General features: G+C 39.6%; 2 protein-coding genes across 3 annotated transcripts in view; one reads left to right on the top strand and one right to left on the bottom strand.

Moving 5' to 3' along the window:
- cntnap2a (contactin associated protein 2a) overlaps window positions 1–21,351 on the top strand; it is a 249,149-nt gene extending 227,798 nt beyond the window's left edge. For both annotated transcript variants that reach the window (XM_088282986.1, XM_088282987.1), the window contains 6 exons: window positions 2,433–2,666; window positions 4,422–4,555; window positions 10,030–10,123; window positions 18,777–19,046; window positions 20,276–20,347; window positions 20,424–21,351. In XM_088282986.1, coding sequence (XP_088139112.1) covers window positions 2,433–2,666; window positions 4,422–4,555; window positions 10,030–10,123; window positions 18,777–19,046; window positions 20,276–20,347; window positions 20,424–20,623 — 1,004 coding nt within the window. In that variant the 3' untranslated portion in view covers window positions 20,624–21,351. The remainder of the gene's footprint in view (window positions 1–2,432; window positions 2,667–4,421; window positions 4,556–10,029; window positions 10,124–18,776; window positions 19,047–20,275; window positions 20,348–20,423) is intronic.
- Window positions 21,352–23,514: 2,163 nt separating this feature from the next.
- LOC148318168 (lipocalin-like) lies at window positions 23,515–25,756 on the bottom strand. Its single transcript, XM_088283155.1, has 6 exons — window positions 25,403–25,756; window positions 25,180–25,319; window positions 25,026–25,105; window positions 24,070–24,183; window positions 23,851–23,952; window positions 23,515–23,764 (listed from the first exon to the last, which is right to left on the bottom strand). Exons 1-6 carry the CDS (start codon window positions 25,496–25,498, stop codon window positions 23,745–23,747), a joined length of 552 nt encoding a protein of 183 aa, XP_088139281.1. The 5' UTR covers window positions 25,499–25,756; the 3' UTR covers window positions 23,515–23,744.
- Between the last annotated feature and the right edge of the window lie 12 nt (window positions 25,757–25,768).

The following is a 25,768-nucleotide window of genomic DNA, read 5'->3' as shown; positions in this document are numbered from 1 at the left end:
AACATGCATTTGTGAAAATATTGCAAGGATTAAGAAATATCAGAGATGACTCACTCTATTGCGTGTCTCTCAATTTTACTCAAATCTTTGGCAACAGTGACGAGTTTGACTCGTTTATGGCTGTGACCTTGCCTTGCTCAATGCTATGCGTTTTTCTTCTGCACACTTCTGCATACTTAGTTTGGAACACTTAAAAGAAAGCTTGGGCCGCACAGATGAAAGGATTTTTTTTTTTTTTTTTTTTTTACAGTACATCCGGTTTATTTATTATTCAAGGTTGAAAAATATTTGATTTTGATCTCTCCATTACATCGGGCTCTTGACACATGTCAAGATGCTAATTGTCTCGGTCGCATTATGCTAATATTAAATTCACAAGCTAGCAAAAAGATCTCTGGGCAATACGCGCAGAGCACACCCCACTCACTTCTGTTAGCATCTCGTGTGCTTCTGCGGATTTTTTGTAATCCTGCCGTTGATTGAAAGTGGCTCTGGATTCTCACCCGCCCTCACTGATCATATCAACCCCCAAAAAAATATTCCAAAGCACTTCCTTATGCTGAGTGTCACCTTGTAACTATTTATTTTTCCGAGGGCTGAAAGTCCCTGTTTGGGGAGTCATCAGCTGTTGCCGCTCCCAAATCAAGTTTTCCGAAAACGCTTCCCGAAGAAGTTTGACGTCGCCATCAGAGCCTTTGTGCTAGCTCGCGGTCTGACGTGATCCCCGACATGTGAATTAATTTGTTTCCTAAAGCTTTTTTCCCCCTGTGGTCTTGGCAGGGTGGTGACAACATGTCAGGAAAGCTGTTTGTGTGTGTGCGTGTGTGTAGTGCAGGAAAATGTGTGACATTGTCGGGTCCTATCAGCTCTGTCATGAGCGATGAGGCATTTCAGAGCTTCGAGAATGAAGATAACTAGAAGCGCTTGTGTGTGCTTTTGCACAAAAAAAAGGGGATCACTCTACTTTTGCATGTGGCTTTGGCATGCATGACATCCATCCAATCGTTCCTTCGTCTCGTGCTTTTGCTTCTTTTTTCTTTTGCCCATGTTCACTGATTTCCTGTCACTCTTTAGTCATGTTTCACATTTTCTTTCTTTCCGGCGCTTTTCTCATTCCATTTTCCACTATTGTTTTCTCCCCCTTGGCTGCATCGTCTCACTTTTCCTTCCTTCCCCCTCACCTCCTACATTCTCTTTCCTTCATTGCTTCGGTGCCCCAAATGATAAATTGGAGATTTGAACTTTTTGTGTGTGTGACAATAAAAAGATAAAGCAAGGAAAGCCTGTATTACTTTTACAATTATCATAATTAGTCAGATTGGTCAGTTTTAGTTTGTTAGAGTATTCGTATGCACAGTATTCGTCATCAATATGTTACATTTAAAGCTGGACCTTGAGGCATACACATTAAAGGAAGTCAATATTACATGTTTTTTTTTTTCCTGTTGACACCGCTGACCGTGTTAATGTGACAGGTGAAATGAAATGGTATTAATGGTAAGTAACTCAATAATTCAATACAGGAGCAACTATGAACACCAGAAAACACGTTTGACCCTCAAAGGCTGTTGCGTCGAGTCAATTAGGGACCTCACGGATTGGTCGAGTCTAGTGACTTTTTACATAAAATGTATCAATATTCAAAGGTGCTCTATGAGCGCTAATTATTGTCTGTATTGCGGAAAGAGAATGCCACATCACACCAGCTATTGCTGTGCGGTGTCAGCAAGCAGTGCTCGTCTTTTCTGGATACTAAATGGCCGTTAGAGACACAAGAAATATAATTTGCAGTCCAAACGAAAAGCTCATGACAATTTGTCTGCTTCTCAACTTTACATTTTAGGGAGTAATAATAAAATCCATTTTAAACACTCAACTCAACTGTATTTATAAAACATTTTTCGACAAAGAAAGGGGCTGTACATGGAGCAAAACAGATTAATAATGAAGACAGTAGAAAAACAGTAAAACCAAAAACAAGTCTCATGCTGAGTCAAAAGCCAAAGAATAAGAATGTGTTTTAAGTCGAGTTTTGAAAATGGGAAGAGAAGGGACTTGTCTAACATTTAGCGGGAGGTCGATCCCCTCTGAGTCTTTGCTTAGTCCTCGGTACCTCTAATTTGGAGTGTGAATCAGCCATGCGTACTCCCAACTTCCGTTGCTCCACATATTCTCTCCTCCATATACGTCCTAAATGTAAGACGCGTTGCCGTGTAGTTTATATCTCTGTCCTTGGACTAGTGACCGCTCTCCTTTTTTCAGGCCTCATATACTCCACAGTGCATATAGAAAACAGCTAATTTATTTTCAAATTGGATTCAAAAGAGTCAAATATGAAAACGCCTTCTCATTTCTGAATACACCTTGTGGAGTGACTTCATCGTGCCTTTTGGTAACTTGTTAATTGATAATATGCATTCTCCCCTGGGCAGATGTTGGAGGCTTCTTTGAGACGGGGACGCTTATCAGGTACAACCTTCTCCCAGAAGGTGTAGCAGGAGCCATGAAGGACTCCAAGATCCTCGCGAGTCACCTGACTTGGCAGGAAGTCAACTCAACGAAAGAGGAAGTGACGTTCGGTTTCAGCACATCCAGTGCACCCGCCATTTTGATGTATGTCAGTTCCAGGACGGAGGACTACATGGCTGTGGTGTTAAGGCACAATGGTAAGCTCCAGTAAGGAGGTTGCTCAAACGTAATTAATAACAATACGGAAAAACTTGTATTCTTGCCCTTCAAGAAAGCAATTCTTCTTCCTTGACGGAAAGCAATTCTTCTTCCTGGGGCCATGGTAAACTCCTCTGTAACAATCCAGTTCTACAGTCTCACATACCCGTCGGCCATAGGTGGCCGCGTACGCCTACCAAGATGCTTGAGGCATGGATCTCTGAAAATAAACATTTTACAACAGTTTGTGTTTGTAAATAACCCGAGCCGAGGACATTGCTAAAGACTGGCACACGTGTCAGATTAAAGCGCTTAAGAATACGTTTAAAAAAAATTAGGATGCTTAATGTCACAAAACTGCAGTCGATTGTCACCAAAATGTATGTGGACATCAACCTCTGAAAATATACCAACGATCACCCCAAGATTTTACCTCATAAAGCAACATAAGATTCTGTAGTGAGCACCTCTTTGGAGAGGAAAAAGTTAAGTAATATTTTTTTGGACAATCCTTCTTTTCAGAGGTTGAGACTTGCCTAACGCTGGCGCCGGGCCAAAACCTTGTACCTCCAAAATAGTCACTTTTCAGGAGAGCCCAAAAACGACAAGTGGCTTCAACCATTTGCAATGCATCGTGAAAAAGAACAAGCCATTTTCAACACTTTAGAAATACAGAATTAACCAAAATGTGATTTAGGAGGTCTTGGCCCGATGCCAGAAATAAATAGTAATTACTTGTATAGACTGTGACTGGTACATCAAAGTACAGCAAGAGTGGGGTCGGCAACTAAAGATGCATTTAAACTTGTTTCCTCAGAGAAACCGCCAGAGCCAAAAACCCTTTTGATATCTTATATGAAGAGTAAAATTATTTTATTTGTATTTCAGCTGGAGATGTCACCTCTAGGGGTTAGTCTGTTCTTTGCACTACGTCATACCGTCCGCCATATTGGATGTGACCATCACATTATCCGTAAAATTGCCGTAAAATGGCGTTAGAATAACGCAATCAAAGGGAATGGTTTGGCATGAATCAAATTAGTTGTGGTTTGATGACACTCCTTCAAAGGAGCGAGAGAACGAGGAATTTTTGCAAACTGCTTCCCTTTTCCACATTTATCATATATCATATAAAAATTATTTATGGTAATACTTGCCAGTGCTTGGCGCCATTCAAGACTCGGACCAGCTTTAGGATAACCACTATTTGTAGGGCCTTCATAAAAATTGGGCCACCCCATCCTCGTCTTAAGAGGTCTGGGGATTGGTCTGGTCGTTGGATCGGGCAGAATAATGGACATAAATAATTTATTTTTAGAGGGAAAACCATGCTAAAGAAAGTGTCTGGATTGCTGAGCTTGGTAGTTCACATCGAAGAGCTGTTTTCATTTGCCATGCAAAACAAGAGTTGTTTATGTACTGTGACTGCAATTTTGTCCTACACTGTGAAATCACAATAAAGTTCTTTTCTATTCTGCTTTATGCAAATTCTCTCATGTTAGATTGAGGAGGTATTCATTTAACATCGCGTTTATGGTTTTGGTAGTTTGCAGTGCCGCATTATACCGAGAAATGATTAGGATATTTTGTTTTCTTTTTAGACTGTCGCTGCATGAGTAAGATTATGTCATTATTTTCTTTGTAGAGGTAGAATTTTTGAAGATGGTTATTTTTTATTATCTATTATGAAAGAATACCTTTTTTGCCCAAATAACAAGACTAGCTTTTTAAAATCCACCATCATGTATCTGCAGGTTCTCTGCAGGTCCGCTATAACCTGGGAGGTCTGAAGGAGCCATTTGCTATCGATGTGGACCAGCGGAACCTGGCCAATGGACAGCCACATAGCTTCAATATGTCTCGCGTTGACAGAAGCCTCACCATCCAGGTAGTGATTGTAAAGACACACTCAGTTTTAGTTTTCGGTTAATGCGAGAATCATGAGTGCAAAAGCACACGCAAAACACGCCACTTGTTTTGCTGGTGATGCCTTTGGGTGAGTCGGAGAGGGAGACTGCTGCGAAGATGACACAGCTTGCCCTCTGCCACTTTTAATCCACTTGCAGTAGACAGATTACAATGCTTTGATCAGTGTGTGTGAATGTGTATGTATGCTCATGTACACCAATGAAGAAGGGGACAACTAAGTCGAATAAAGTATTAGCCTCCCTGCATACAATTAGGCAAACCTTGTTGCCAAACCGTCCGTGGGAAAAAAAAGTGAATTGTCCTCCTCTGTTTTTGGACTGCGATGGAATTTTGATGTTCAGCTGGTCAAGTTCACATCACTGCGAGTGCTCAACTCAATGTGCTTCACACAACCAAAAGCATTCAAACACCTCCTTCTATTTAAAACAGATATAGAAATTCAAAACAGAGAACAAAAGTTTAATTCTTAATTAGAAGTACTAAAAGAACGAACAATGAAAGCAATTTATCACATTAACCCCAAAAATTATTTAAAGGCATTATAAAGCAAAGTAAAAGTGGTTTTCTAAAAATACGGACAGTGAAATTGATGTTTGAAAGACCTCAATCAAAGGTATAGGGGGAACAGCATAGTTTTTAACCTAGATTCCAAATGCATTTCAAAAGAACCACTTGAAGGGGGATAAAAAAAAAAAAACTCCACCAGCTGTACCGGTATATGGACCACATGCTGTTTATTTCTGCTAATTTACTGTAGAAGCAGTTGTTTATACATATTCTACTTGCCATCATTGCAATGTGCTAGTTAGATCATCCTCACTTTGACAAGAGTGTGTGCGAACATGTCATTTCCCCAAAGACTTCTTTGACATCTCATCTGAAGCATCATCTCATTCATGGTGCCTTCAAACAAACAAACGCTCAACATGAAGTCTGTTGCTCCCCGTTCGTCAAACAGCACTGTTAAGAAAGAAATATCCTTCTGCACTCACAAACTAGATTTAATTTGATTTGGCCGGCAAAGTAGCCGCTAGAACCGGTAGTGCATTTTACATTAATCTTTCCAAAAAAAAAAAAAAACAGAATAACAATACAGTAAATCGCCTTTTGGATTTTTCTTTCTTGGACACTACTCCATGCTTTTAGAATTAGAATTAGAAATCCTTTTATTGTCATTGTCTACAGTAGATGATAATTGATTATTGTAACTGTGTTCTGACTGGACTCCCTCAGAAGAGCATCAAACACCTGCAGCTCAGGTTCTGAGCGGAACAAAGAGATCGGAACATATTACTCTTTACACTGGCTCCCAATTAGCTGAAGAAGACATTTTAAAATTCAGCAACTGGTCTGCAAATCACTGAATGGTTTGGGTCCTGAATACATTCCAGGAATGCTGATTGACCCCCAAACCCAGTAGGACTCAGAGGTGTGCAGACTCAGGTCAATTAGTGGATCCTTGAGTTCAACGTAAACATGGTGAAGCTGCATTTAGCCGTTATGCTGCACACAAATGGATTAAGGTGCTCTAAATATTTTTTTTTTCTTTTAAATATTTTAGTAACCCACATTACTTTGCACACACACATATATATATATATATATATATATACATATATATATATATATATATATATATATATTAAAAATATAATATATATTTAACCTGAAATATTTCACAAGCTCCAATAAGCATCAGCAAAAACATCGTCCAGAATTGTGATTATTGTTTTCTCTCTGACCTTCATCATCATCAGTAAATCTGTAAATAGGTCATTGATTCTTTTGTGCTGGATCTTATTAGATTGGGCTGGTGCACCTAATGTTGGTGCTATATGATGCACACGCCAATACGTATAATGCGTGTGGATTTTGCATAGCCTTGCAAATCAGTGCATCTCCTCCATTGGAGAAGGCCAAAAGCCGTTATTTTCACAGGTGGATATGTTTGTAATCATGCATTATCATGTCATGCTAACCCTTGCTCCTGTAACTGATAGCATGCACCAAGATTTATGATGGCATCGACTTTATTAGCTTCATTCACACGTCAGTGGAATACTCTTCACTGGAGGAAAATATGACCAAAATATCAAATCCTGCGGCTGCTGATCACCCAGTGGGGAACATATCAACATTACACTTCCTTTTCTCGCAGATAAAAACACAGACACACACAATACCAGATGTGGCAAAAGTACTCACATTCAGGGCTTAGGTTTAATGTACTTGTGTTAAAAAAAAACAAAATTTAAAAAAAAGACTGGTTAAAGTAGAAGTACTCCTTTACGTGTTGCTGTTTTTTTGTTCATCGCCTTCAGTGCCGCTCAGTTGTTTCTGGATGAGCCGAATGTTTAGCCCAGTATTTAGCTATTAGCTTAAACATCCCCTGTAGGTGAAGTTTGAATGAGCATTAAGAGACACCGTTGGGCGCAATGTGGTCATTTGGGATTTTTAAAAGAGATCAGCAAGGCGACTGGAGGATGTTTCAAGAGCGAAGAAGTAAACTGCAACTTAGACGTACTTATTGAACTCAATTAATTACTTAGTACTTTGCCTTTAACATCCATCTTTAACTCGGCAACATCTCTTGAAATGACCCACTTTGCTCCACAACCACCCTCCTGAAGTGCAGATATGCTGTCATCTAAATTGTGATTTCCTACAACTGTGCTGTGGGATATTATTGTGTCAAAAGATCTGCAGGCGTGCTGCAGGAAATTAACCAGTGTCACTTATTTTACCAGAAATAATCCGTTGTTTGTGTCGAAGATGTATAGTGACAGGAAGAACGATTGGATGGCAGAAGTTACACTTGACTCGTGTCTTCACATATCACGAATATCTTTTTGTTCAACTAAACCGATACAGATTTCACACAGTTTGTACAAGTTTAAATGCCGACAAGATCATTTTTTTTCCGTGTCTTTTTTGTTTGGTGGAGTGCCGAGACATTTTTCTAAAACATGAAGCATGGATTTACAAGGATTGGCAATCACTGATGTAAAACATGGTGCAACTCATGAGATTTTTGTGCTTCCCTGCCCTCATATGCGCTCTAGGAGATGTCAGGTTTATGTCTCTGCTGCCCCCAAGTGGCCATATAAAGCACTGAAATTATTTTTGTACTTGCCTTGAACATATGAGTGACGCTATTGATCACGCACACGCAATGTCCTGGCTGAAAAAAAATTGGAGAGCTTCCTTGAGGCTGCTGAGGTCCCTGTCAAGACATTGAGACTTATTTCGGTGTAAAGCGCTTTGTTACAGCTGCGACTGTTATAAAATGTTCGACACAAATAAAATTGTGATGCATTGTATTGTGATGTAGCGACAAGGTTATGTAAATTTGAGAAGAGAATTATTAATTCATCAGTCACATTTTTGGGTAAACATATATACACTGTGCCTATTATAGCTGACTTTGGGTGAGTGGCAGGTGAGAAACCCTGGACTGGTCGCCAGCAAATCGCAGGGCACGTCAACCTTTGACTCACATTTGCACCTACAGTCTTTAATTAATCTAACAAGCCTGTTTTTTTTAACATATATATATATTTTTTTTATTTTATTTTTTTTTTTAATTAATTTGTTTTTTACCACAAGAAAATACACTCACGCTCAGGGAGAGGATGCAAATTCTAATTCCTTGAAGTTCACAACTGTGTGCCAGTCATGCCTTTTGATTATCGTGACTGTTCTTTGCGACAGCTCCGTATGATGTCATTTACAACCACAGTAATAAACATGAGACAGGGAGCACTTTTATTTGAAATCAGTTGATTGCACAAGTGTACCTGCTGCTGTGTATTTGATGCAATGCCAGGAAACCTCACGTTTAATCCTCCGTTGCTTTTGACATTTACTCCCTCCTCTATTGAACTTTTTATTTATGTCATGATCCGAGCAATAATTCAGTTCATGTGCTACTGATATTTTGTTGTTTACAGCCAACTACTCTAATAGTTTATCTGCAATGGGGCTAGTGCTGTCCCTTCGTTATAATTAGGGAAACAAATAACAGTTAATGCATTCTTACTGCATTGACACTTTAGTGCGCGCACTTTGCTAGAATTGATCCATTCTGGGCTCATAGTTAAGCAAACACATTTCAGATTTTTTTTTTCCCGAACTCTACCTTGGATATGTTCCTTTTTTACCCGTAAAAGCATCATCTGCGCTTGGGGAGGGAATTGTATTACCTAAATGTTGCAGCATAAAAAAGAGCTTTCACGTAATTGTGGCCGTAATCGACAAAGTTTAGTAAAATGGGGTTGCAGCTTCCCTCAGTGGATCTTTTTGTGAGGGTTTTGAGACCCAGACTACCCTCGCTTGGCTGTGCAGCCAATTTGGGTTTTTTTTTTTAGATAAAAGTAAATAAGCTGTGTGCAATTTAATCCTGCCCCATTATCCCGCCTTCCAGCCAGCGTGGAAAACAAAACCCACACAATGCTCCACCGAGACCACCCTTTTGGGGCGAATCAAATTTGGAGAGCGTGAGTGTGTGTTGGGTGTAAAATTATGTGGTAGCGTTGGGGATATGAGTGTAGTAACACACACACACACACACACACCTCAGGTCAAGTTTAGCTTGGCTGTCATCTAATCGGTCACAGGATGATTTTCAGCAAATTTAAAGTAACAGAAGCCCTATTTTTCGTCTGGCCCCTCTGCTTCCTTCTGAGGTTGTTGGTATGCATTCAGGAGAATGATGGAAACTCAGATGCAGTCCTCCGGCGAGCATTGAGAAGAGTACAAGTGGTGAGGAGGGGCGGTGGGCGATGAGGGGGATCTTTTATATCTTGAACACACATACACGCACAGAAAGCAATTTGTGGGCCTGAAATGATTGCCGTCAATTGCGGCTGGCTACAGCCTTCAAGCTAATTAGAAACTTCAGTGAAACAGCAATAACAAGTTAATTATGTTTCAGGATTATTAAAGGGCTGTATTCCCTCCCTCGATCAGCATCAGTTCTCCGCTGATGGGCTTCTTTGTAAACACGGCGGCCGTTCTCCTCCGAATGGGAAAAAGCTTTCAATCGGTTTACTGACTTTTGAAATGACATTCTGTCACTTAATGTGTGATCATTTATTAATTTTCATAAAAGAGGCCCTCCACCCTGAACCAAATTGAATATTGCAGTATGTATGAGCAAACAAAACACACATACAGGTACGTGCGTATTTTCACTCTAAACATCTTAAATTGATTTTCAGTCATGAGAAAATAAACCGCTCATTAAGATGCACAGTAGCATCATTGTACCTGATCGCCATCTCGACTTCTTATTCATCTTGTGTTCATTGCCTAATGATGCACGACCACGGTTGGCCAAAGTGCTGCAGTCGCTACTTTGAGAACCCTTATTCAACGATGCAAATGTAAATGTATTTATTTACAATTGTCTCTCTGTCTCTCTCTCTGGTTCAGTTGGATCATTACCCCGCAGTGAGCTACACCCTCCCAGATGCTTCGGACACCAAGTTCAACCTGGTCAAGACCCTCTTCTTGGGTAAAGTTTATGGTGAGTCGAGAGATTGCCTGTTCACATTTAAGAATGAAATCCCTAAATAGAATGTCTTCAATGCCTGATCTCTATGGCAATCGACTCTTTAGAGCCAAATTATGTGGGCTCTCGATATCACCATTAGCTCAAATTTGAACTACTGTTGCGCAATCTAATGAGATCGTGTATCAATAATTTTACTTTTAAAACTTAAAAACAGTCATTATATTAATTTGATCCTCAATCGAATACTGTACCTTTCAAATCCATCATAATAATGCGACTGGACATGATTTTGTCACAGCTTTTGTATTGAATCAGCATAAAAATGGAAAATTCACTTCAAGATAGTTGTGCTTCTGGCAAACCTTTTTTCTGACGACAATACTGAATTGCACACCCTAATGAGGATAAACAGTAGAGATGGATGGGTTGACTGCATCATGTTGTACTTCCGCATAAATCCACTAGAGAGCACTACAGAGCTACTACAAAAGTTGTGTTGGTTTCAGAGCTGTGATGTTCATTCTTCCCTGCTATTGTATTCCCACTCCATTTAATTTAGTAAATACCCGACTAAATGAGGGGGAGCTTATATTTTTATCTTTATATGTTTTTTTTAGAGTCCAGACATTCAATACAAAGTTCTGTTTTTTTTTTTTCAAATGTTAGGAAAGAGGAGGACCTGAAAATGATTCTTACCAACTTACATTTATTACACAACCCTTTTAATGAATTATCAATCTTGTTTTTAATTCACAAAACTATATTTTGATGACATTATGCTGTTTCCCTTTCTTTCAAGGCATTGACGCTCTGTTAAAGGTTTTGCATTGCAAATGGTAACAATTCAAAGTTTTACTTGAGCAGAGAAAATAAAAATGAATGACATTGTTCATTTAATTTTTGGCACTATTTTAATTATCATGAAAGCGCTGTCAAGCGATTACATATTTTAAATATTTTAACTAATCAATTGCCAAAAATTCCGTAAGTAATTGCGATTAATCACTATTTTCTATTTTTTTGTGAAGCTTGTGACAGGTATTTACTTGAATAATATCTTATAATTAATGTAAAGTCACCAAATATGGAGTCTATTTTAATTCAAAAACTGTTCCAATAGATTTCTTGAATGCAATCCAAACAGAGTCATCTTTACAGGGTTTTTTTATTCGAAACAATTCTCAAAACAAGGCCCAGTGGTAACTTGAGCAGTTGTTTCATTCTAAGATGATATGCTAAAGATGTACAGCTAAAATTGTACAATATTTGAACTTGGCTTTGCAAAGTATGAAAATTATTATATAGTAAATAAAACTGAGTTAACTAAATTAAAATATTTAACTGTGTTAAAAAAATTCTAATTAATCTCAAATGAATGCTTTCATTTTGTTAATATGCAAAAAGCCCTCATTGAGAGTAAATAACATTTAACTCAACAATTACATCAATTTTCCATTTTTCAATGTTTTGTTAAAAAAAATGTATCTTGACAGAAGAATTACCCCAAATTATGACGTCTGACTGAATTGTGTAACTTCATAATATTTATTATTGTGACTGTGGCTGATGTTTGTAATCTTGCTTTCATTCCTTGGAACTAAACATATCTGAGCAGGTTCCCCATCAAAGTGTTTTGATGTAGCTTTTGTGTTTGGCAACCTGCAATGTCAGGATTGTCAAATGCATGAACAGAGAACAAGGCTAAAAACCGGCACTGGGAACAAACGCTATGCACATCTGCTTCCATCGCTTCCTATTTTGCACTGAGGCCTCACAGACAAAAGAAACCATTGAAAGACTCATCAGACTGATCAAGTTTGGGAGACAGAGGTGCTTTGTTTGATAGGACGCTATCACGCTCACAATGAGTGATGGCTCCTCCATCGCTGCACATTCGAGCTTCTTTTGCAACAGTAGAAATCACGTGATTGTGCGAAATGAAGTGATTTTAATACGAAAATGCGAGTTGTGTTTCCAGTGGCGTATACAGTGATCACCTTGAATAGTGTTTGTAATATTTTTGCCCTGCTCATAATTCATAGGATAATAGAAATTTGTTGTACTCTCAGTATGATGGAAGAAGCATAATAATAAGAAACATATTATTCAAGTAATTCCTGTAAAAAAAAAAAAAGTTCATCATTGCTTTCTCTTGGTCGCTTTGCATATGAATTTGAATCTGAATATATATTATTTACTTTTTTACTATTTAAAAATGTTTGTTTAGTGCTCGGCGTCCAGCAGATTCGTTGTATCAAGTCAGTTCTCATGAGATTTACAGAGTTGCTCCTGAGGGCAGTTGTGTTTAAGTGGTATTGATTGTGACCATGGAAGACTCTGCATTTGTTGCCATACGTTTCTGGGAATGTTTTTTTGTTGTTGTTGTTGGCTAACAATCATGAAGGGCTTTTATGTCTCTTCATCTTCAGTTTGGTGCATAAACGCAGCTTTTGTGCATTTGGAGTTGGAATTCAATTGTGTGAATGCTGGGGGTGGAGAAGTGGAATTTGGCTGGGGGACTTTCCTTCCTCCAACTCTGCAGTCACATTGAGGGAGATGAGTCATGGATCAGCTGGAGCAGCAGACATACGCCCACCCCAGCCCTCAGCGCCTCAAATGTAATGTGTGCAAGGAAATTCAGCCGCGTTCAGTCAAACGCAAGAGAAACGATTTATATCTATATTTACACTGTAAACTTTCAAAGTTGAATTTGGAAAATCCACTGCAATGACCCATGGGAAGTTCACACAAAGTATCAAGTTTTAATTAGGAATTTTCAGAAAAGGTTGTTACATTGAGCAATGTATGTCGCCCTGTTGCGCATGACATTGCACCTTACAGCATCCGCCACATGTTTGGCAAAGAAGGCAAGAGGACGGACTACACCCCCTATAGCTGCATGAAAGTGATTTTGTCAAACATAAAAAAAATAAATAAATAATAAAAAAAACGTATCCAAACACTAGCTAACACCAATCTGTCCTTACACTGCAGCTCCGCTTACCTTTTGGTTTTGGCATGTTTCTGCAGTGGTCGGACTCTGGTCATCACTTGACAATTGTGGATCTAGATGGACAGGCAATTGAATGATGTATGGAGCCACAATTTTTGAGCAGCTCGCAAACAGGAGGCCACATATGAGCATGCACAAAATATGGACTCAATATTTGCATATGCAAAGTTTGGGAACAAATTCAAATTGTCTCAAACACATTATAAGGTCAAGAAATTCAAGCTATCAATTGTTGACAATGCAGAGCTGTTAAGTTGAAAGTCATCCCTGGTCATGAAGCCCCTGTTCACATCCCAACATGCATCGCAGCATCAAATACTTTTTACCGTAGTAAAGACACTAATCATGATTATTTATAGGGGAAGCCAAGTCAAAAATCGTCTTCTCAATACTCTGTTCTATGCGCCCCCACTAGTCTAAACTCAGAATTCTGGTTAATATTGTTTTTGTAGAATATAAATTATGCAGCAAAATCGTTTTTATCCATCTCATTTTTTCACTTGCTGTTGACTGCAAATGACATCACAGTTGCTCAGACAACCTATCGCAGCTAAAAATTGAAATAATAGAAAAATCTCAATGCAGTTTTAAAATTACTTTTGGGGTCACTCTGACTGTGGATTTTACATGCACTCCAGACCCCCCCCCCCAGCTATTTGTATTCAAGCAATTAAAAAATACATTCTCATCAAATGTCCTTTTTAAATTTCAATGACAATGATTTAGCAGTGTCAGTTGTGTCAGCAGCCCATGCATTTGAGCCAGAAGATAAGAAATGACTGGCATCATTTTATAATGTAGTCCATATCTTTCCTCAATGCCAGATAACATTTCGTCGCATTGCATCGCTCTTGCTCAACGTGTAAAGCGCCCTTGCATCTTCTTTTTAACTGATCAATTTGCTAAGAAGCTGAATTGATTTTTTTTTTTTTTAAGCAGTCTGGACCCAGACGTCGCGTTTGTTATCGGCCTATGCAAAGTCATCTATTCAAATCCACTAATGTTGACAACATTCCAAGCTGGGGGTAAATTGATTTCCTTGTCCTTTGTGGAGCAACTGCTTAAATGTTTGTCTTTTGTTTTTTGACCTTTGGGTGCAGAAGTCTACATTAAAGCTCTGATTGTGGAGTGATTAGTTGTTATCATGATTCTTTAGCTGACTGCATTTATATTGGCCGCTTTATCAAAACAAGATGCCAGATGCTTCTTAAATTGGCCACGTGCTTCGAATCTATTTAGCCAATATGTGAGTGACATAATGCCTGCAGCTGCACTTTTTACCCCTGGTGAATCCTGATCCACGTTGATGTAAATTCCATCGAGCCATGTTTTTACCAGCTGCTGCGAGGGTGGGGGTGGGACCGCACTGCAGAGAGAGAGAGAGAAGAAGGGAGGATGAGAGAAGGGCAGAGATGAGTGAAAAGTCTCTGCTAACATTCTGTGCTGAGATCTGCTATCAGAGAGGAGGAAAGAAGTGAAAGAAGAGGAACGCAGGTTAGACTCAGACTTTGACTCAATGTAACTGTCATAATATTTGCGCGTTTATACCCATGTGCATCTTTTTTTTCCAAGTGAACGTGTGAGTTTGCAAACGTTGCAATTCTGCATCATCCGATCGTATTGAGTTGTTGTGTGCTTAAAGCAAATACAAATAATCATTGTAATTCTGAACTCATTCCATTCAACTTGCAAGTTGCTGCAGGTGAGCGTGGTCCTCATTTGAGGGCGTTGCAACCCCACATCTTGTAAATTGTGCCGTATGTGACAGCAGCCGTCACTTGTTGTCCCTCTTGACGCCAGTCTCTCTCTCTCTCTCTTAAACTTTTAGGCTATTTCAGTTTGTTTTAACGGTGCAAACGCACACAGAAGTTATTATTAGCTTTGCAGTCCTTGCAGAGAAGACATCAGTGATGGTTAAGTGAAGCGATATCTTTGCGTCTGCAGCTGAATTGCCCTTGCAGATTGTTGTGTTTATTATTTGGGTGATCTAACTGCGTTTTATCATTCATTCAAATTTGTGGCATATGTGTCACATTTTCATTACCACAGCCTCTCTAACCTTTTTCCCTTTCCTGCATCAGCTTCCATTTGTCGCCATGGCAACAGTTTGATCTCTGCCCTTGTTCTCATCTCTCTGGCATTCTAGTATTTTTTTTTCCTTTCAACCTCCCCCCCCATCACAGTCTTTTCTCACCTTTCCCGCCTCACCATCATCATCAGCCATGCCAGACGCAGCCACACCCTTCCTCTCAAATAGTCCTGCAGATGTCTCCATCTTCCCTACTTTCTCCTTTGTCCTTGACCCATATCTTCAAGCCCCCTTCAAAGAAAAGCCGCCACCTCCCCAAAAGCCGTCCCCTACCTGCCTGTTCTCCTCCAGCAGTTATAATTCATGTCACACTGGTGACACGCAAGCTCACAGGGTGCAATCGACTGATCAACTCCTTGACCTTGAGGCGAATGTGCGCATGTGTCGGCGCTGGGCTGGGCCACATATGGTTTGTGGTGCAGCCGAACTGCTGGATCACGATGCAATCATTTGGGATGATACATTGCAGCAAGTGGATTGGACTTTGCTCTCTTGAAATCATGAACAATATCGTGTACATGTTGTATCTATTAGCTTGCAAATCCCCCGAAGGAGTAACGGGGAACCCAGAAGCATGGATTGCTTGCAGTAAGATCCGAGTGGTATGACAGGCTCTGACCTGTTCATATCTACAGACGATGTCTCATGTTGTTGCCTCAAATGCGCTTAATCCAATTCAAACGCTGCCAAGCTGCTCAGTGCAAGCCTAATTGGGAGGAAACTCTGTGACGAAGCTTATACAATTAATTGCAATGTTTGGAGGATGATAGATGGATAGGTGGGGAGGTAGGAAGAGAGAGAGAGAGAGAGACAGAATTTCAAAGTTTACCCCTAAAATTCATCCATTTTGATCAACTGGGGGTGTGAGTTATATTTTAAGTGTCGGTCCACACGTCTAATCCGAGCAGTCTGGCCATCATGAAGGCCATTTTTAAAGTAACATAACAACAAGCATTTAAGCATTCTTATCACTTTTACACACCGTGATGTATTTGCTGTTATAAAATGTGAACTTATTTTCCACATCCATGACTTTTGTGTTATAATCCATGAGAGGGAGACAAATGCCTGCAAGCTATAGCAGCGCAGCCATCCGACACACCTGTGTGGCGACCGTGTTGGCAGGGGAAGCGTTCACAATACATCGACATTCAAGTTAAGTCGCAATGAGCGCATTTCTCAACTGATTTATGTCAAGTCCAAGTGCTATGAATACAGAACATGACGGACACAGATCAGTCTTCTGGGGCAGGGCAGAACACCAAGCCAATGTGGTTTTGTGATAAAATAGAATCAATGAGCACGCCAAATTTGAATGAAATCTTTTCTTCATCAAAATATAATAAAAATACTCATGTTTAATCAAAATGAGACACATTTCTTCATGTTTACAGCATAAAATGGAAGTACAGGTACAGTACTTCACCTTTCGCCCAAAGTCTGGTGGGATAGATTCCAGCCCACCTTCATCCTTATTGAACTAAAGAAAATAGATGGATGAAATGCTTTTGGAGAAAAAAAAAGCCTAAAGGTTGAACGTTCACAGTTGAATCACTGGATATAAAGAAATAGAAATCGCAAACCTTTTGGGCTATTTACTCAACATGCCGTATGTAAAGCAGCCTATTAGGCTCGTCGCATCAGTATTCAGAACCGTACCTCCGCAACACATATAAGCATGCATTTCTATTCCGAATCGGTATTCGTAAAAGTGCTGTTTGTATTCTGCTCATGTGTGTGTTTTCTGCCTCGACCTCTTTCTGCACGCACGCATGAGTCTCAATACGTGAAGTGATTGATAAGTGCATGGTCCCTGTTCCTGCCCAAAGGCTCATTAGAATGTGGTGCTGAGTAACATTTCAACTTATTAGTATGCAGATGCATACGCAAATAGCTTCAGTGCCTCATTTTGAAGCGAGGACCCCTCCTCCTCTTCTGTTGTTGCCACCAGATACAGTATATGGTGTATAAGACACAACGCACACATCTGTGGGAGGCCTGGTCGGATAATGATTATGTAGTGCTCAGCGCTGTTCCTGGCAGCACAATCAATAGTGTGCCTACACACGCACTTGTATTGTTCCCATCAAAATGAAAATGAAGATAATAAATCCTTGTCTGGATAAGAAAATCGCATCCCCGAACATAACGTAATTTTGTCGCGTCTGCATTTTGGGTGGGTGGTTCATGATGTGCTGTTTTGGTGTGGTGCACTTAAGCACCTGTACTGTATTAAAAGCTGAGTGAGAGTGGACAGGGGAGGCAAAGCAAGAAAAAAGGTTTTGGAGTCATAATATTCCAAATGTAATAGACTAAAGACGTTTTAGGAGCAAAGGAGGAGAATGTGGAGCCACTCCACTAGTTGTTAGAGTTAAATTTACTTAAATATTATCCAGGAGACCTTGATAAGCTTAAAGAAGAGGTAATATTGTTGCAAGAAGGAACAACAGTGGCTGTTCGATGAATTCCTGTCTGACCTTCTGTTTTCTACTTGCTCCACTGTCTTTACGAAACATGGACTGTGCTCTATCTGACTAGGATTGTTTTCTCTTATCCCAGGAAGATTGACTTGTCTGTCTTTGTCACTGATTTAATCAAAGAGGAACTATCCCCCAAATCACAAACATATTCAACAGTCCACAGTCGACCGCGGCTATTTGTGGGGGGATGGTGACCAGGTTGGCCAGCGAATAGTGAAAATTTGCATATATATATATAAATGCCAAAATGCAGGTGGCTTATCGGGGATAGGGTGTGGCTCTGTCTTGTGCTCCCAAAATACAAAATAAATATTATAAAAAAAATAAGTAAATAAAAAAAAATCTGCAACTTTACTCAAATTCGCTGATGCCAAACCACAAATATTCGGGGTTGTTGACTGTTATCAATAATTAATCAGAATTAAGCAAGTTCGTATGTGAGGCTTACAGTTATGCAACAATGTACACATATTAACTGATAATTGTATTCATTTTATCTTATGTATAGATTTTGATAGTTCTATTAAGATTTTGTTCTCTGTTGTAGTTGTATCTTGCTTTGTGCCGGCTAGAATAGAAAAAAAAAGACCTCACCCCCAAACTGTTACTGCAACGTTGTCGGTCAATGTTTGGTAAAATGAAGTTTAAGGACTCATCCTACAGAACTATCTTAGTTGCCAGAGCTGGATGCCCATTTTTGAGGCGGAGGGCGCGGTGGGTGACAAATTTTAAAAAAGGGTTCGATTAACAAAAGCCGGAGGTGGATTTTATTGATGATGAAACTACTCGCCAAATGGGCAAACGACAAAAATTGCGGGGGCAGACAATTTTAATGACTAAGGCCCGAGGGTTGAGGCCGGAACCGTACTTAGATAGCGGCCGGAGGGCGGGGGACTGACTGGCAAAAACGGGTCAAGTGCCCAGCTCTGTATGCAAACAATGACTGCCTTTCTTTCTCACTGTATATTTAGGAGTGTAAATGAGTATGACGCATTTGTAGTTTCTTTAAAAGTCCCCATTTTCTCTACCGCATCTACATATTGTTGAGATAATCTATGCAACTGTCCATCATTGTCCTTCCAGAAACTGGATATGTTGACCCAGTCGTGATCGAGCGTTACAACACCCCGGGCTTCATCGGCTGCTTGTCGCGGGTGCAGTTTAACGGCGTCGCCCCCCTCAAGTCGGCGTTGAGAAGCAGCACAAAGACAGCTCTGGTGCAAGAAGCGCAGCCTGCAGCTGCCTGGCCGGTGTCTTATCAGGGTAACCTGGTGGAGTCCAACTGTGGGGCGTCACCTCTCACCATCCCACCAATGTCAGCCGCAACAGACCCATGGCATCTGGACAACACAGGTCAGGATTTCACTCCAGTAACCTTTCAAAATGCATTCAAGTAATTCTTTTGTCACACGTGACCATGATTTAATTATAGCGTGGAACCTCGGTTCTCGACCATAATCCGTCCCAGAACCCTGTTCGAAAAGCGAATTGTTCGAACACCGAAATCATTCCTTTGCTGCTTGCACTGACTTTCTTTGGAGGCATGATTAGGGGCTAAAACACTTTGTACACCTATATAAAACGCGAGAGCAAAACGCAGCACGTCCGCACGCGACAACAGTTGGTCACGAAGAGAGCGATCTACACCCGTACGCCGCTCAGCATCCCACCCTCGCGTACGCACTCACGCGTCGTACCGGCGTTCGAACTCCGATTTTTGTTCGAACTACGAAGCAAGAATTTCTCGAATTTTTTGTTCGGACTCCGATTTGTTTGAACTGTGAGTCGTTCGAAAACCGAGGTTCCACTGTATATGCAAAGTATCAAGAAGACTCATGATTTAGGGAACTTTACTTGTGACAGTGGTTGTGTTCCCTGCGATTGGCTGGCAACCAGTTCAGGGTGTACCCCGCCTACTGCCCGAAGATAGCTGGGATAGGCTCCAGCGACCCTTGTGAGGACAAGCGGTACAGATAATGGATGGATGGGAGGACTTGTAACGGCAGCTTATGTGTTTTTATTATGAATAAAGAAAACCCCAACCATGTGCACAATTAGACTCCACTTGCACTTGGAACAAAAATAAGGCTCCAATACTGACTCCAAACGTTTTGATTGGCGGGCCACAATGGGTTATAAAATTTGACAGAGGGGCCGGACCAGGAGCAGATCAATGAAGTATTTTGGTAACCTCACCTCATCAGGGAAAAAAATACATTTAATTTTAAATGAAAGTTAACAAAAGCATTACAACAACATATATGTCTTTGAAAAACCACAGCATTTAGAAAATAAAAACATTAACAAGGTTTATTCATTTAATTTTATTCGAGTTCAGCAGGCCGGATTAAAACGTTTAACGGGCCGCATGTGGCCCCCGAGCCGTAGTTTGCACACGCCTGCCATAGAGAAGTTTCATGTTTCATTTGTTACTTTGAAAGACAAATATCTATTCAATCAATCTCTTGCATTCGGAGTGCAATGCTTTATAATGAGCATTGTAAACATTTGCCTTATAGTCCGGACGCATTTAATAGCTAACTGACTTTTAATTATTTTTTTTTTGTGATCCACTCCCTTAGATGCAGAATTCCCTTTCAATGAGGAAAGAGTGATTCCTGATGGAGTCAATAGAGACTCCGCCATTATTGGAGGTACAGCTCATCAATAGTCCAATCTATTCTTTCTCTCGTTGTATTGACTGCATGTTGTTTGTTGTCTCGCCTGCAGGGATCATCGCAGTGGTGATCTTCACCATCTTATGCACTCTGGTGTTCCTGATCCGCTACATGTTCCGTCACAAAGGCACCTACCACACCAACGAGGCCAAAAGCACCACGGAGCCGCCCGGAGAGTCTACAGACACGGCCATTATCGGCACGGAAAACCCGGAAACCATTGAGGAATCAAAGAAGGAGTGGTTTATCTAACAACCAGTGACATGACTGATGAGAGAGGACGACGTCGGTTGTCTCACTTCAAGTTGCCACCATGATGGAAATGGTTAAATGAAGTGACCAGTCATAAAGAGAAGTCAGTTAGTAGGACAATAATCTCCCAAAGAGAGAGAGACATGTAAAATGTTTTTGGTTATGTTTTTTTTTATTGTTTTTTTTTTTTTTATATATATACTGTATATCTATATCGAGAGTATAAAAACTCTGAGGGACTCAGCCCGGTTGCTCCACGAGGCTGTACATGTAAATACTAACTGGCTTGTCCTTTGTATTGTGCTTGGGGGTTTTATGGAGTCCTTTGAATACTGTATATGACAAATAGTTATATTTACCAGGTTGTGTGATAGGACAGAGTCTCTGTTAGTTTTGATTTCATTTTTTTAACAAAAATATATCTAATATCAAAAAATGATCAAATCATCATGCCAAACTATTCTCGTTTCGTTTTTGCAGAACGTAGTTGCACCAGCCCGCCTTTGTATATACTTTTCTTTATTTTGTTAAAAAAGATTTATTTCGAGAGTCCATGACATAAATACTAATCTATGAAGGAGTGTTAGGGCTGCACTGAAAAAGGAAAAAAAAGTTGCACTCTTATATGAATAAAGTCCATGATTCATGTGAACTTGAAACGTATTCAGCCATTGTGTTGATTCATTTCTAAATGAATTAAAAACATTTTTGTTTGATGGTCGTATGAATCCTGCAAAAGTGGCAATTTCATTGGAATTAATTCTCAGGAACAAACACATGTAACAGTTCATTCTGATGATGGTGTTCACATGACAAAACGCCCTCATCTGAACATTTTGTTTCATCCGAATATTCTGACTTTTTTTTTCCATAAGATTGCAATTTACACCATGCATTTTATAATATATATTTTTGTTTATTTAGCTGCCATAATACTCCTTCATCCTAATCTAAATGATTCTCATACATTTGCCAATGACAGTACATAATGTATGTATCAAATAGAGTTTTACGTTCAACTCTTATGACATTCGATTGTACGGGACGTGTTGGTGTTTCTTCAAGCATGACGAGAAACCTTTCTAGTCGATTGATTGCGTTTATTTAGCTCAACATTGCAGCGTTCTTTTAATTTGGAACCCCGTCTTTGTCATATTCAGACTTGAACCTTTCATTTTTCTCTCTTACGTCAACCACCTGAAATTTGGATTTATGGTATCATTGACGAAATATGAGCTGTGGCGTTGTTAGAAGAGGTGGCTGCAATAATAAAAATCAATGAATTATCAGAGACAAAAATTTAAATCGGAACTGATATTTAATTTGGACGTCCAAAATTAATAATTGGCTTTTTCAAATTAATTGTGCCTTTGAGCCATTTGGCCTTGTCCTGGACTTAACCTGACTACTGCTGCGTGAAATCTCAACCAGCCATGCATGCACTTTTGCGTTTGCCGATTTGAATGGTGCTTAGAGCAAAAACGCAGAATTGAGGAGATGGAATAGATTCCCCTTTCCAGAGTTGTAAAGCTGTGGACGGTGATGCTTGAAAGCTGAGCAATGCGCCTCCTCCGCTATATGTGTGTGTGACGCACATAGCGTTTAATGGTGAATGTGTCAAGGTCGTCACGGAAAAATGTTCAGAACAAGGAATGAATAGAGACTTAAAAAAGCAGTGCCATTTTCATTCAGCTTGCATTTAAACGAAGACTTGTGTCATATTTTCCCTCCGTTTGTGTTTCTTCTGTATGCTAATTACAATTTCGACGAGCTGCCAAACATATTAGCTCCTTACTTGGGTTGTGTGTGCGTGATGAAATTGTCGTGAAGCCCTCTTCCACCGATGGATCTGTGCATCATTGTTGCCTCGTTGCTAGCGCGTGAACTCTGCCTGCCTTTAACTTTGGCCTCAAACAAGACTTAATCCGTGAAGGCAAACGAGTGACTTCCTTTTCTCTCATTGTGATATTCCCCGCTAAACAGTACATAATCACGCGCACACACATTTGCCCTCTTAATGGAGTTCAAACATGAGAATGAGGAGTAGAGTAGTCATAACCCAAATGTTTTTCTTTTATTTCTGTTGAGTTCAATAAAGGCTTTTTTGTAGTTCACCTAAAATATGTTTTGTTTGATGATTGAAGAAGAGGGTCAGCAAACCTTTTTAAGTTCTTGGGTTCTGATTAATGTGAGGGGCTACCATTTTTTATACACATTTTTGAACTGACAAATATACTCAAATTAACTTTATGTTATTATCATATTATTATTTATAATTACTATGTATTTATGTGAAGGCCCTGATGTGAATAATTTCTCTAATAAATAGGAAACCGATGAATATCAATATGCAACACATTAAATCGAATAGTATATAAATAGCTGCCTGTGTTTAAATTTTCAAATGATGGCTTCTACTTCCATAGAAAATCACAATGGCACACTAATGAGCTATTTTTAGAACAGACTCAAAGGCTGCTCTATGGTCCACGGGCACCACATAGAAAATCTTGTGTCTTTTAGTTAAGTGACCTAATTAAGGTAGCAGTACGAAACTAAACTAATATTACCAAATGATATGTTATAATAATAGTCATGTATAAATTAAATAAATAAAATGATATTAAAGTTATATATATTTAGCAGCAGCAATGACACCCTGTTAAATGATGCTCAAAATTGTAATTAATAAATTTGTTTAGTTTGCTTTTCTGTTTTATGCACAGTTAAGCAGCGATAATATTTGACATGGATTGTTTTCTTAATAGTTAACTAGAAGCAGTTTTGAATTTTGAAAATTGAATCTCACATCATTATGTTGCCTCCTACAAGGGCTCATGCACAACAATGACAAGTTGCTTTTTAAAACAAAAAAAATTAAAAATAGACAGTTTGTTTTTATTTATTTTTATTGGATTGCGGGTCAGTAAAAAGTCACGATAGAATCAGTAGATAAAAACATAAAAGACAATACTGTTTCGACACAAAGATATTTTCCCTCTGCTGCTCTTATTTGATCTATTTAAAGTTGTTGTGTGAAATGGAAATGCTGAGCTGTTTGAATAAATGCGGAATAAAGTGGATATGTGGCGCGAACATCCACGAGCGAGGAGGAAAGTGTTCAGGCTTCAGGACACTCAGCTGCAACAAGATGAGGAAATCAGCGAGTTAAGAGTTTGAATGACACAATGCAAGGTTATTTGAATATGTTTAAAATGAATACGCACGAGCATTTGGTAGGATGGCAATATTATCAGGCTGGATGCCACTTTTTTGGGAGAGGTCGATGAATTTCTGCTGCAGGGTGGCATCAACCTCCGGAGAGCGAGCTTCAAAGAAATGAGTTGACTTTTAGAATTCATATATTTATATATAAATATATATATATATCTATGTATCTTCGAAACACATCACGCCACATATTGGAGTGAGAGCCTTTGACTCACTGTAAAGCTTGTTCAAAACTTCCGATACTCCGTCCTTTGTCTTGATCGTGTGGATCAACGCAAATTCATCATACTGGACGCTGACGATACGCATGTCATTGTCATTGTTCCAAACTGGAAAATAAAAGGTCAGATTGTTATGTTCTTGTGAGATACATTTCAACTCACCCGCCACAACACAATACAACTACACTAGTTACTATTTATATTCCTTAAAAAAATAATTAATTAAATACATACAGCCATATTGCCAGCCATATTGTGAAAAGACGCATTGTTTCGAAGAGATAAGTGGTCTCAGAGGATTTGAACATAACCACGGGTACTCATGCGTGTTTCGCAGCTGCGATATCGACCAATGAGCACTCGAGTGGATTTATCCGTGTGCTGATTGGCTGCGCATCATCCCCTATCAACTCTTGTTGATCTTCCATTCCAAACCAACAGCACTTTTGAACAACATTCTGTTTGGAAATTCATAACGTTATTTAAATGTGCAGTTCAGTAGGTTGGTTAGACAGTTGTCAGCAGAAGAAATCATGGCTTAACTTTGGTTTTGCACAATAACCTCAACAAAGACCTTTGGTTAAAATACAACATGGGATTGCTAAACCAATATTAGGATGAAAATGTAAACTTTATCGTAGTTATCAGCTAACGTTTCAACATTCCAACGTAATCATCCGGCGAACGTTGGCGAGCATATCACCTCTCACAGTCAGTAGCTTGGTATATAGTTTTGATGTTGCATTTTTAAAGTTCAATTTCTTGTATAAGTATTTATGAGGTTGGGAACTCTGTCAGGGGGAGTCTAAAGAAGCATAAATCCCCCCAAAACAAAATAAAAACACAGATTTAATAATAATAATTTAAATGTCAACCTCTCCTTCATATATATATATATATATATATATATATATATATATATGTATGTGTGTGTGTATGCGTCTACTCACCTTGGCTGTGGAAGGTGAAGCGTCCAGGAGTTTCTGTTTTTTTAGCGAGGTGAGACATTCTCCAGCAGGTACCATCATCTCTTAAAAGGGGACGAACAAGGGCAATATTTAGAGTACAGTCTGCGACAATAAACTTGTAACGTTAATGACACACTTTATGTGGGCGTATTGGAGGTCCATGTCTCCCTCTTCAGTTGGCACAATGACTGCCGTTCCGACCTTCATGTTTGCCTTTTGGGTCACAAACCAATCAGCACTGGTGGCAAAGCCAACCATGTACCACTTGCCGGCCATCTGAAGGCGATAGCGGAGAGGAATAAAAAAAATATGTGAATAAGGGAAAAAAGCAGATGAAATAAAATGTCTTTTTGCTTTACCCTCTGCAGATCAAAATCCTGAACAACCGTGATGTCGGCGCATGCAGCCAGAATGCATGTAAGTGCAACCAGCAACCTCAGTAGTGGGTTCATCATTGTGTCTTCTTTGGTCCAGCTCCTCTTCTTTTGTGGTGAGTGTGTGGAGAGGTGGGACGAGGGGCTTTATATCCAGCATCCCCTCCTCCGCTATTCTTGTCTCCTCCCCTCTGCCTTATAAAACTCTTTGGCCTTAGGCCACCACAATACAAATGTGTGGAGTTACACAAGTGCACGTGCAAAAGGAGGGTTGGGCGTGAAATGAGGGTTGCTTCTACACACCTCCCCGCTTTCTCACCCATCACACATGTTTGGCATCTACAAGGATTA

Source organism: Idiotropiscis lumnitzeri, chromosome 19 (genome assembly GCF_059441095.1).
Source record: "Idiotropiscis lumnitzeri isolate Australia: NSW breed Sydney's pygmy pipehorse chromosome 19, RoL_Ilum_1.0, whole genome shotgun sequence".
Taxonomy (NCBI): domain Eukaryota; kingdom Metazoa; phylum Chordata; class Actinopteri; order Syngnathiformes; family Syngnathidae; genus Idiotropiscis; species Idiotropiscis lumnitzeri.
Note: the sequence above shows the minus strand (reverse complement) of the source record. Positions and strands in the feature narration are given on the sequence as shown.

Bases quoted from the DNA above. Each gene is read 5' to 3' on its own strand.
- LOC148318168 (XM_088283155.1), bottom strand. From the start codon at position 25,498: ATGATGAACCCACTACTGAGGTTGCTGGTTGCACTTACATGCATTCTG. The intron at 25,320-25,402 runs GTAAAGCAAAAA...TATCGCCTTCAG, and splicing joins AGGATTTTGATCTGCAGAGG to ATGGCCGGCAAGTGGTACAT. The intron at 25,106-25,179 runs GTGTGTCATTAA...TCCCCTTTTAAG, and splicing joins CTCCAATACGCCCACATAAA to AGATGATGGTACCTGCTGGA.